Here is a 12,147-nt window from a genome sequence, read left to right on the forward strand (position 1 = left end):
CTATAATGACATTTTTTTCAGCGGGGATTTGAAAGAAGGCTCCCGAATCTTGCGGCGACCATGCGCCGTGACCGTTATCGGCAGTGTTTCCAGACCCGCGGGACCGGAAATCGTGTGGCCGCGACCGCGTTGGACAGGTGACCGCTATAGCCTAATTCTTAATGCTTATGTCAATGGGAAAAATCCAAGGGACCGACAAAAAGTGACCACTATGGGCAGGTGGCCGCTATGCAAAGGTGACCGCTAATACAGGTTTGACTGTATATCCATTCATGACGCCAGAATTTTTTTTTCAGATTAAGCTTGACATCACAGATTTGTCATTACTTATTAACTATAGGAGATTTTCAATTTGTCACGTGTTTGAATTTACAATATTCAACCTTAATATTATTGCATCATTTGTGATAATTCTGAAATTAATAAATGTGTACAAGAAGAGAATAATTCACAGAAATGGAGAAAACGAAAAAGATTCTAAATAAGTCAGATCCACACCAACTCAAAATTAGGGCAAGAAGAGAATAATTTACAGAAATTGAGGAAATCAAAAAGATTCCAGAAAAGTTCAGATTCACAGCAACCAAAAATTAGGGCAAGAAGCGAATAATTCACAGATATTGAGAAAACTAAAGATTCCAGAAAATTCAGATCTACGCCAACTCAAAATTAGGGCAAGAAAAAAATAATTGAGAGAAATTGAGAGTACCAAAAAGATTCAGAAGAAATTTCAGATCCACGCCACAAATTTGTGATTACCTATCGTCGTATTGTCCCGACCAGCCCTGCGAATGGTGGCTGTGCCCGCTCGCGCTGCTGTGCACGCTACGACGGTCGTCTTCGACGTATTGCTCGTCGTCGTACGTGTTATCGTAGCGAGGGTCGTAAGCGTACATATCGTACCCCTGAGACTGGGACTGTTGCTGCTGCATCTGCTGCTTGTAGTACTCGTAGTACCGCGGGTCGTAACTGTTGCCATGGCGACCATAGTAGTAGTTGTACCACTCCTGGTACCGAGGGTCGTTTGCCCCGTAATCTGGAGAGAGAAAATAGCATTTTAGTGCATAAAAAGTGCATAAAAGTGCAAAAACAGAACAACAAAATTTGTAAAGTGTGTTTGTGCATGGCCACACTATGCTACCCTGACCATACATAAGTTTTGAGGGCCAGTATTAGAAGCCCTGCATTCTTAAAAAGAAAAAGAATATCACTCTTTAGTGTTAATACAAACAAATCTCTGCATAAAGGAGCTTCAAGTAACACCAGCCAAACCTTTTACACTCAGGGCTAGAAATACAGAGTGCAAAATTGTGCACTTTTGTGCACCCAAAATTGGAGTTGTGCACCTAATTTTTCACTGTGGGTGCACCATATCTGTGTAGGGTTTTGCTTCGTCAACATTCTACTTTATCTAAGTGGTCAACCCAGGACGTTCTGTATACCTAAATCTTTACGTTAGGTGCACCAGTGCAACAATTCTAAAAAATTAATTTTGAGACCTGACACTACATGTACATCATCACATTCTACCGGGTATATCACCTGTATCGTCCACTGATTTGCTCCTCTGACTTCCGCGCTCTTCAGTCACAAGTAGCACAAGCAGAGGGGAAACAAGAACAGAAGGTTGTGACAAACACACAGCTTTAAAGCATGATAAAAGATTAAGAGGAAAATAGAATGGTTGAAAAGCTCAATGAATACGATGTTAGTAAACATCAATGATGGAAAATTTGATGACGATGATATGGTTACTGTATGATAGAGAAAGAAATGACGAGGACACATTAAGAAACAGATGCCAGATGCATGGTGACAATTTGAAATGAGAGAACTTGTTAGTAGACATTACATGTTGTCGGTAAGGCCTGGCTTATGGCAGGGTGGAAAAACTTGCTGAAGGAAAGGAAACAGAAACGACAAATTTCACAATGTCATGTAAAGAAACAGGTACTGTAAAGGCAGAAATGTTTGTGGTGGTTTTATGTTAGCGGTTTTCGCGGTGAACTCTTAACGGCAAACTTAAAACCACCACGAAAAGCCATTCCATTGTGTGACTGTAGCACTACCATTGTTTCAAACGTGAACTCAAAACAACCGTGAACACTCCATTTTCTCCCTACCGCGAAATCAAATGCCCACGAACATTTCTGCATTTACAGTACTGGTATGTTTTGCAGAGGAGGACAACCTTCCCAGTAATCTTCGAGAGCGAAGAAGCTGCCATCACATCATGTTTTTCTTACCTCTGCTATATCTTGGGTCCCTCTGTGTCCGGGAGTCGTAGTCTCTTCCATAGTAGTCTCTTCTTCTTCTGTACTTTTCCTGATCGTAGTACCCGCTCCTGTCGTATTCAGCGCTGTACTGTCGGTAATAAGCTTCCCTATCGTAGTCTTGTCGCGAGCGCGGTCTCTCTCCTTGCCTTGAACTTGGTCGTTCCCTCTCTTGTCGAGAGGATGGTCTCTCTCGTTCCCTCGACTCCTGTCGTCCGTAGTAGCTGTCGTACGATCCCTGTCGGGCGTAGCGCGGGTCTTGCTCGTACGACCTGCTGCGATAGTCCCGTTCTTGGTAGTAGTCGCGCTTGTTGTCGTACCTTCGGTCTCTCTGGTCGTACCAGGAATCCCGTCTGTCTTGTCTGTCGTGAGATCGCTCGTCTCTGTCCCTATCCCAGTCCCTGTCGCTACCGTGGTTAGAGGAACGGCTTGACGGTCTCTCTGGCTCCTGTGTAGAATACGACGTGTCCCCTTCTCTTCCCCTGTAGTCCCGTGTTCTCGAGTAATCTCCGTCAGAGCTTGGCTGCTGATTGGTCTGCGTCGATGGCAGTATGTCGCGCCGGGTGTCTACCGGCTGCGTAGCCTGCCCTGCAGGCTTTGGAGGCTGTCCACGTTGGACGTATCGATCTTCGGGTTCGCCCTCGTTGCCTGCGACTTGTCGGGGGCTACGCGATGGTGACGGCTGGCGTTCTTGAGGGTTCCTTCTTTCTTGCGATTTTTCCTCAGCTGGTCTACCCGGCTGGCTAGTGTAGGATGAGTTAGAAACCGTGCTTGTCTGTCGCGAAGGAGGGGTGTTGTAGCTCTGGGGTGTTGACGCTGGCGGCACATTTTGTTGACCACCGGCGGTTGAGTCTGGGGGAGGGGCTGATGCGTTCCGGTAGGTGTCGTTGGACGCGGGGGACTGCTGGGACGGAGTGGACGCAGACGTGGTCGGGGCGGTGGCAGCAACCGTGCTTGGCGTACCGAAGGCACTGGAGGGCATTGCACTTGCGGGAGGGGGTTGTTGTTGTTGTTTCTCTGGAGGGCTAGCAGCGGCGGCAGGGGCTTGCATGTTGTTGGGGAGGTTCGGAGTGGGCACGAACATTGGGACAGGATGGGGTTGTACCGAAGGCGCTTGGGTCAATGTGGGCGGGGCGGCAGGCGCGAGAATCACGCTGGGAACGCTAGCGGGCACGTCCGCCGACCACAGAGATGCCGTGGGGGTTGATTCCCGACGCTCCTCTGGTTTACGATGATGCACGTGGTGATGAGAGTGAGTAGGAACAGGTTGCACAGGAGGCATCGGAGGTGGAATGCTCTGCTCTCCCTCCGCACTGTCGCGTAGTCCTGAAGTCCTCCTCTCTCTGGGCTCCTCTCCAACATTCCTCATGTCCTCTCTCCTTAGAAGCGGCTCCCTTTCTACAAGGTTTTCTCTGCTGTGTTGATGGTGCTCTTCTCTCGAGGACTGTCGCACGACCGTGGACGCTTCCCTGTCTTGTCTACCCGTTGCTGCGGCGTCGTTGTCGTTGCCTGACGTTGGCGTGCTGTCCTGCCCTTCCCCTGGGAAACCGTTGTGCTCAGTTCTAGCGGGGAAAGGCTGCGGTCTTGTAGCGACGGGTTGGAAAGGACTGGTGGCACTGTGCTGTATGGGGGAGGGCATGCTTGGCCCGGCTGGAGGGAAGTTATTGGTGAAGGGGAACTGAGGTGCCATGGAGCCTTCCATGGGCGAGAAGATGGGGAAGTTGGGTATGCTGGGTCGTGAGGGGGGAGGGGGGCTGTGACCGCTGGGACGGGCCTGTGGGGGTCGGGTGTTTTGCGGCGGGGGTTCGGGCTCGCCGTCGCCTTGCTGAGGCTGCGTGGGCTCGTCGGGACTGGCCGCACCCTCCGGGGAGTCTCCCGGACCGACGTCCGAGGGTCTAATGGTCTGGGTGGGCTGCGGGCTTGGCGCTCCGTCGCCAGGGCTCTGCTCCTCCATAAGTGGAGGCTGGGCAGACAGAGCAGGGTTACTCCCAGCGCTGTGGATGGAGTCGTTAGACTCCGCGCGGTTGTGGCGCGACAGGGAAGGCGGCCTTCCGCTGCTCCCGCTTCTTCCCGACTCTGCCGACCCCGACCGACTCCGCTCCATCGCGGCGCCCTCCTGGTACGGGACATTAAGCGGTGGCGCGGGCGGTATGCTTGAAACACTCCTGTTGCTACGTGCACTTCTACCTGACTCTGCCGACCCCGAACGACTCCTTTCCATGACTGCTACGTTTTCCGGTTGAGCAACACTTTGGGGAGGGCCGTCTGCAACTCCAGGACCACTTCGGCCTGAGTCTACAGAGCCAGACCTACTATGGTCCCCTACCGGTCTTGTGCCAACGTCAAAGTCTTCCCTAGTGCCACTGTTTGAAACACTTGGAGTAATGTTAACCCCAGGCTGAGCCTGACCCTCTACGATGAGCGAGCTAGCCCTGCTGCCGCTACGAGAGGGGTTCCCGTCCTTCCCACTCGACAGGCTGATCGTGTCGAACTGTTGGGAGCCGTTACGAGAGTGTCCGGGGCTCGGAGTCAGAATTCCAGGGCTTGGTGTTGGAACCCCAGGACTTAGTGTTGGAACCCCTGCTGTTGGTTCTTCTACAGTTAATACTGGAGGTGCCTGTTGTGGCTCATGTTGTTGTACAGCAAACTGGCTAGGATCTTGCATCTGGGAGTCAAGCCCATCTTCTTGCCCTGTCAGTTCTCTCCTCATTTCTTGATGTGGTGCCCCTCCGAAATCCCAGTTTTGCCCAGTTTGGGATCCTTCTAAGTTAGGTATAGGTGGAGGCTGGTTGTTTTGAGGTGGCAGAAACTGCTGGATGTTTTCTTCCTGTTCTTGGCCCGTTAGTTCTCGCGTTAGCGACCCCTCCTCCTGACCTAAGCTAGCAGTGCTTCTCGATTCTTCTGGTAGGCCGAACTGTGGGTTGAACATACTGACTTGTGGCATACTTGCTGGCACAGGCGCCATGTTGGTATTTCCTGGACTAGAGAAGTATTGTTCTACGGGCCCTGTATCGTTCGGAACAGAATTCCCCTCCGGTTGTCTGAACAACGCCGCTCCTTCCGATGGCGGCTGCTGCTGCATTCCGTCTCTCGGGATATCCATTCCGTCGTAAGGAAAGCCGCCCTGACCGTAGTCCCCGCCTGCTAGCATGGGCGAGGTCCTCTCGCTAGAATTCAACGACGGATTCTCGCTGGAAAAGGTGAAGCCTAGGGTCGAGCTTTGCCCTGAAGACTCATAGAAGGACGACGACGCCCTACTGTCAGCCAACGGATCTGTTTGCGGAGGCGCGTACAGATCTTGCTCCTGCCAACTAGAGTACGACTGTTGCGAGTACTCGTTTTGCTGTATGTTGTTCGCACCACCCTGGTACCCCCCTTGGTGAGGTGGACCATTCTGGACCTCGTGCGAGTTCCAAGTCGGTTGCTGTGGCTGCTGCTGATACGACGGGTGATCCCACTGCTGCTGCGGGGGTTGGGCAGGTCCCTGCTGGGGGAGGAATGGAGGGACGGCGGCAGAGTCGAAGCTGGCCGGGTTGAAGAACATCGGGGGACCGCTCGCGGGAGCAGCCATCTGCTGGGGGTTAAAGAAGGCGGGCTTCTGTGCAGGGTCTTGCGGAGGCCATCCTTGTGGAGGCTGGGGCTGGGCATAACCACCATGGAACTGTCCGCTGTATACAAAACAAGAAACAGGATGTCAAAAAACGTACGACAATATCAGGCAAGCAACCTAGTTTGATGCAAAAATAGTCAGTTTCAGTGGTTGGTTTATTGCGATACCCTTTAGTCGAATTACGACTAATCCTCCAGGGTTCAACACACACAAAAAGTATACAAACACAGACATATCTACAGTGCAAGATTAAAAGGACATATATACATATATATCAGTGTTCTAAATTTGAACTCAACTGTGACCTGTACAGATTCAAATGCATTTGGAAAGTCATTTTGCAAAAAGTGTAGGAAACAACTGTAAAGCAAATTCTTAGAGAAATTTCATTTCAAACCATGCATAAGTAATCCAGCTAACAGTATACGTAACACCTTACCTTTTTTCTGCTCTTAGTATGAATATCAGGGAAACCAAATATTCGTATATGACAGCATAAAATGTGTGTAGGATGTTCCTATCACTACCATCCATATCTAAAATCAATTGTCACTCATCCTATTCTAGAAGTTTCCTCCTCATATTCAATCAATGAACAAAGAATATTTCTACATCAACAGCTTTGGATGCAATAAAATTTGGACAAAATATCGGAAACATGGAAATCTTTTTTAACAAAATTCAAACGTCTTTTGAAATTTTCTGCTGTTACAATGTACATGTTTCCGCCTTGCTCTGATATGCATCAATGGTTAGCCCCGGGTAAGTTATGACCTCATTCTTTTCTTGTGACACCTGTATTGACCACATGTCCAATGGCCTTGCTACAACCTGTTGCCTATAGGACATCATGTGACTTTAAGAAAAAATCATTCACTTTTTTGTGGCCACAAAACGTGAAAATTTGTATTCTTGTTACCAGTCTTTTCTATGAAATTGTGTACCAAATACTGCATCAGATTTGTCTGATGACAATATTGAGCAGGATGAAATCATGTGATGCAAAATATTTATGGTGTGTCTTATAATATTTATGGTGTGTCTCAAAATATCTATGGTGTGATTTATGGTTGCTTGATAGCATCCTGAAACAACACGGGCGAATAGACATGAAAGAGGGTGGAAAACTGTATTTTATCGTGTTGTATTCTGGGCTGAATTTGCAGACATGAGACAAAACCAAACAAAAATTTTGGCAATCTTCAAAGCTTTGTATTTTTCTAGGTCTTACCTGTCGTCAGCTGGTTGGTCCGCCATGTTGAATTGGGGTCACGACCTCAGGTACAGACTGTAGAAACAGAAAACAAAAACAATTTAAGAACTTCACAATTTCATAACTTATTACGTCGTTTAGTATTCAAGTTTTTTCTGCATCATACTTATCATAGTATGCCATATCACTGTGCATTCAGCAAAATGCAAAAGACAATATATGTGGACACGTCACAGTAGAGCAAATTCAATTCATAATCATATAAGCAGAATGTGAAAAAAAGGATAATCCTTTCTGTAACTAGATTATCCTGTACATAACATATTGTCAAGCTACACTAGTTACATAATTAGATAGGGATTACAAATGCATGTTTTCCAATACATCCCACGACAAGGTAAAGCAATACAAATGCCTTCTGTAACAATGACGAATTTCCTATCGACAAAGTGATTTGTTAGCATTAACATTTACCCTTTTTCCTCAATCCAGTCCATCTGGTTTTAGAAATTAAGGACATTTATATTCATCAATTCTAACCCTAATGTATGTCTGTTAAAGAGAGGGTTGTAATTTTCTAGCTCTGTCTAGTCATCCCTGGTGTATTGCATTACTTCATTGCACCATACAACCAACAACAGACCAATCACATCAAGTATAACATCCTGGACACTATGCAAACAACCAACCAGGAGTAGTGATCAATAAGTTCCCGGCTTCACCCAGAAATATAAGGTGCACAACTCAAATTTGGGGGCAAAACTATAAAGTATAGCACCTTTTATGAATGTCTACAAAAATCTAATCTTTGTGGTCAATACTTCGTAGGCGAAAACATACTTTGAGGAAACTGACGAAAATTAATGTGCACATGGATGTCATCTATTCAGCGCTCGTGAGTGCGACTCGCATACAACATGTATGCGACCAGTTTTTTGAGAATGCGACTAGATTTAAAAATTAAGACCTGCGCCAGGATAATGCCTGCAGAACTAAGCGGTAAGCCGAAAATATAGGTATTCCAACGCTACCGCGAATATCGTCGGTGAATTTTCTATCATGTTCCCACACCCGCGGTACAAAAACTATCCGTTCCTAGTGGCAAAGTTACCCATAGAAATAAAAGATATACGTTTCTCTCCTTTGTGGTGTATTTGTTTGATTTGTAAAGTGTTTCAAACGCCAAAACTTTGTTGACGAAAGTGAGCGCTCGCCGGACGCTCGCTTTTTTCAATGGCGGCCATGATGTTTATGAAAAATAGACCGCAGCAGAATAAAAGGCCTGTTTCCTGCGGTCATATTTATACCTGTTCAAGCGATGATTTTTACGATCAAAAATTGATGAATCAATTCAAGTGGAGTTTTATTTTAAAAAATATCAAATTTTCCTTTTGTCACCAGTATCATTTCAAAGCTCATTACCTGCCCGTTGTTATGGTGCTACTTTCATTCTGCTGCTGTCTATACTGCACAGCGGCGAATCAGAAAGCTTTCCCCATGCGGTCGGCCTGTCATTGGATGGGGACGCCGCGCGGTCCTGACGCGCGAAATTTGAACTGCGCGTTTTGAAGGAACCGAAGATATTTGACTGGGTCGGCACAAACAGATCATTTTTGATACTATTGAGCAAGAATTTTGGATTATTTGTAGACAGAGGGTGAGGGTAAAAAGAAAAGAAATGCCTGTAAAAATGTTGAACTTGATGCCAGCAGTGAAGTTTCAAATTATGGAATGTGACTTTATTTGTTTTGGTCATGAGCCCAATAGATAAGTTTTAGAGTTATCTATTTATTTATCATTCAAGGTTATGTGAATCATTACTTGCCTTGTTCCAAGTAAAAAATACCATTGTGTATTTTTCAACTTGTTGAACTTGAGGCACTGTGGCCCCCGGATTGGGGCCAGCCGGGGAACCTATGCCAAATTTTTCTAAAAATCCATCCAATGAATTGAGTTGCCAATTGTCCTGCACCATCAATGTAGGCTTTTATCTTTTATGATCTATTCAAATACTTTATTCCCGGTTGTTAACATTGATTAATAGGAGTATTACTTGGTATAGCCAAGACTTTTGCTTGTTCTTCCAACTTTTTGTAGTGGTGCTCCTAGATTTATGCTGGTGCTCCTAACTTTTTTGAGTTAGGAGCACAGTGCTCCTAGGCCTAAAAGTTAGCCTGGAGCCCTGTCTATATACATGTAATTGAATCAACATGGCATAATGTTGCTTGATGTTAATCCTCATCATTATGAATATGATTTCCTGGCCAACATTGTGTGTTACCAGAAAAAAAAGACAAAAGTTGAAGTTGCCCATCCCATGACCCAACAATCAAATCGACATTGAACATGGCTGAACTACAGGCACCAACGACCTTGTCTCCATCAATGGATCTTTCACAGCTGGGGCAACAAGAGCACGTCAATCAACCCTGGTTACCATGGTGACAGGTCTCAGATATGTGACAAAGCCTCATGATATGTTGTTGACTTTGACATGAACTCTCCCAACAACAACAACAAAGGGATGTGTACATATTACATATTTCAGTCAAAAAATTGCATTCTTTTCAAAATGATATTTTCAATATAGGAAATGTATATACAGTATCATGACTTCAAACCTGTACAACAACTACAAGTGACCACTTCTACATTATCATAAAGGACCAATGTGACCACTTTTTGGTGGTCCCTTTGATAATTTTCCCCATTGACGCAAGAATTAAGAATCCTGTCTATAGTGACCACCTGTCCACATAGACCAGATTTTATCAGTCCCCTGAGTGGTCTTCTTGGGCAGGTTTGACTGTATTGCAGAATAACTTGGGAGAATAAAATTTCAAAGATTTTCCCATCCCTTAATTTTTAGTGAGCTAAATTTAAAGGAGTCCTTTTTCTAATTTTTCCAAATCTAAGTACGGTAAAACATTTGCCCAACAAACTGTGGTTATATCCATTCCTTGGCAACAATATAATAGAAGTGTTAGCAAGTGTGGATGTACAATCGCGTGGAAAGTTATTGCTCTATATATCATCAGTATTTGCTTTGTGTGAAAGTACCTAGCTACAACTTTCTGTACCTACTCTATGTACATAGTACTCTGAACTTAGTAAGGTCATACTTTACTTTACACTCAGGGGAGTAACAATCTGGTATCTGAGGTCAAAGTACAAACAGCCACAAAGAATAAACTATGCTCTAGAATTTGCATATATGCTATAGTTCTGGGTTAGAGTTCAAGGTCAGTGTGCCGTTCAAATTCTGTTGTAAGATAGCAACAGTGCTGGGTGGGTGGGGGGGGTCTAGTCAAATGGGTTCAATGGGTACATCACTCCATCTCGTGTCAAAAATCACTCCGTTTTAAGAAAAGATAGCAATTTGTTGGTTTTGCATGGGACTACACTTGATGAGTTATTGAAGGGAATTAATTGCTTATTTCATGAAGTGTGTAGCGGGTTGGTTGCCTGTCTTTAGATAGCTCAAGGCAACTGAGGTAGCTTCCACTTCTGAGCCAGGCAGCTGGGAATTACAGTCTGTGACAGGATTGGAACTCCCTGCTAGTACTACTGGCACAAGTATTCGGTAGTACAGTACTAGTACCTGGCCCAGTACTTAGTAGTATTCACTGTGATATTGCGTGGAAGAACGCATTTAGACCTTGATACCTTGATACCGCTTGCAGGATAGAAGGCCTGTTGTGCCCTGATCTTGTGTCCTTCATAGACGGTACTGTGCATCAAATCGCACAGTGTTATAAGAACACTGTAGTTGCCCCAATATGTTACTGTTACTGTGTTAGACAGTCATGCAGACACTTTGTAGCCATGATTACTTGTGCCACTTCTGAGGTAGTGTACACACTCCCTTTAGGAACACATCGAGACTCTACCGCCATTATCTTTTATGAGTATCAAAATACTATTGTTGTTTCAATGTTAGACAATTATACCGGCACTGAACATCCTTAATAATTAATTCTTCTAGCAGATTCTACCCCTCCCACCCCTATTAAATCCTCCCATGACTGACGCCATATCCAGTACTTCAACCCCTAAATAAATGTTTGATAAATTATGTAAGGTTCAAAATCAGGACTGATCTTTCATGTGACCTATGTATAGTAGTTTATATTTGATTTAATTAAGCAGAGTCGTTGATCTAGTGTTATAATCTAGGGTTATAATCTTACCATATCCACCTGTCTGTTGATTATTCTTGTACCTCATAAATTTTTACAGGTGCCAGAAATGTCTATTTGATTAATGTGTGAGTAGATCTAAACAACATACACGTTAGCAATATCATACAATGATAAACTGTAGATTATATCATATTCATAATCCGTACTTACCAGAATTATGATATCAGAAGATGATGGCCTTCCTAACACTTTCTTGGTAGTCGTAGACACAGCATACGGATCACAGAGTAGACTATGATTTTGAGGTAAAACTACTCGATATAGTCGCTGTTTTAAACAACTTCTAAGTCGAATAAACAGCTGTAAGTAGGTTCTTGTCTTTGTACAGTAGTTAGGCTGTCGTTTGACGTTAAAATCAGTTCGTGGGGAGTCTCGGAAAGGCGAGGTTTCGTGTAGAAAGTGTTGAAACGATCACGCTGTCCGACGACCGGCCGCCATGTTTTCCGGAACTACAAGTGCGACGTGTCAAGCACGCATGCGCACAGACGAGACAACGGATTTTCGAAAATTTCTCCAAATTCTACAGATTTTTCGAACCTAAAAATGCATAAAATAATAAAGTTTCAGTCTATTCTTATCAAGTCATGGGACAAAATCATATGATTCTGCTTAGAAACGTGATTTCAGACTACTTCCGCATGCTGCCGGAAATTACCGATGATTACCGAGGTTGCTGGCGCTTTTATCTAGTCACGAATATGCAAATAAACCGACTGAATGTGCACCTACTGATTGTCAGAGTCTAATTATAACATACGCAACGTATGAAGATCGACATATGTTAAACGTATAAAACATGTATGTTGTAACTAGATTCTGACTTTCTAGGTGCAAATTCAGCCTACTAGT

At 44.9% G+C, this 12,147-nt stretch overlaps 1 protein-coding gene across 6 annotated transcripts in view; it reads right to left on the minus strand.

The window, feature by feature from the left end:
* Window positions 1-11,786, minus strand: part of LOC136442427 (protein transport protein Sec16A-like) — a 41,330-nt gene extending 29,544 nt beyond the window's left edge. For 4 of the 6 annotated variants that reach the window (XM_066439275.1, XM_066439274.1, XM_066439273.1 and 1 more), the window contains exons 1-4: window positions 11,449-11,785; window positions 7,115-7,171; window positions 2,247-5,941; window positions 760-1,036 (exon numbers count right to left, since the gene is read on the minus strand). In XM_066439275.1, the coding sequence (XP_066295372.1) occupies window positions 760-1,036; window positions 2,247-5,941; window positions 7,115-7,140 (3,998 nt within the window). In that variant the 5' untranslated portion in view covers window positions 7,141-7,171; window positions 11,449-11,785. Of the gene's footprint in view, window positions 1-759; window positions 1,037-2,246; window positions 5,942-7,114; window positions 7,172-11,448 lie in introns of all 6 variants that reach the window. The other 2 variants (XM_066439272.1, XM_066439276.1) reach the window with 2 other exon arrangements.
* Window positions 11,787-12,147: the final 361 nt, after the last annotated feature.

This window comes from Branchiostoma lanceolatum, chromosome 9 (genome assembly GCF_035083965.1).
Source record: "Branchiostoma lanceolatum isolate klBraLanc5 chromosome 9, klBraLanc5.hap2, whole genome shotgun sequence".
NCBI lineage: Eukaryota > Metazoa > Chordata > Leptocardii > Amphioxiformes > Branchiostomatidae > Branchiostoma > Branchiostoma lanceolatum.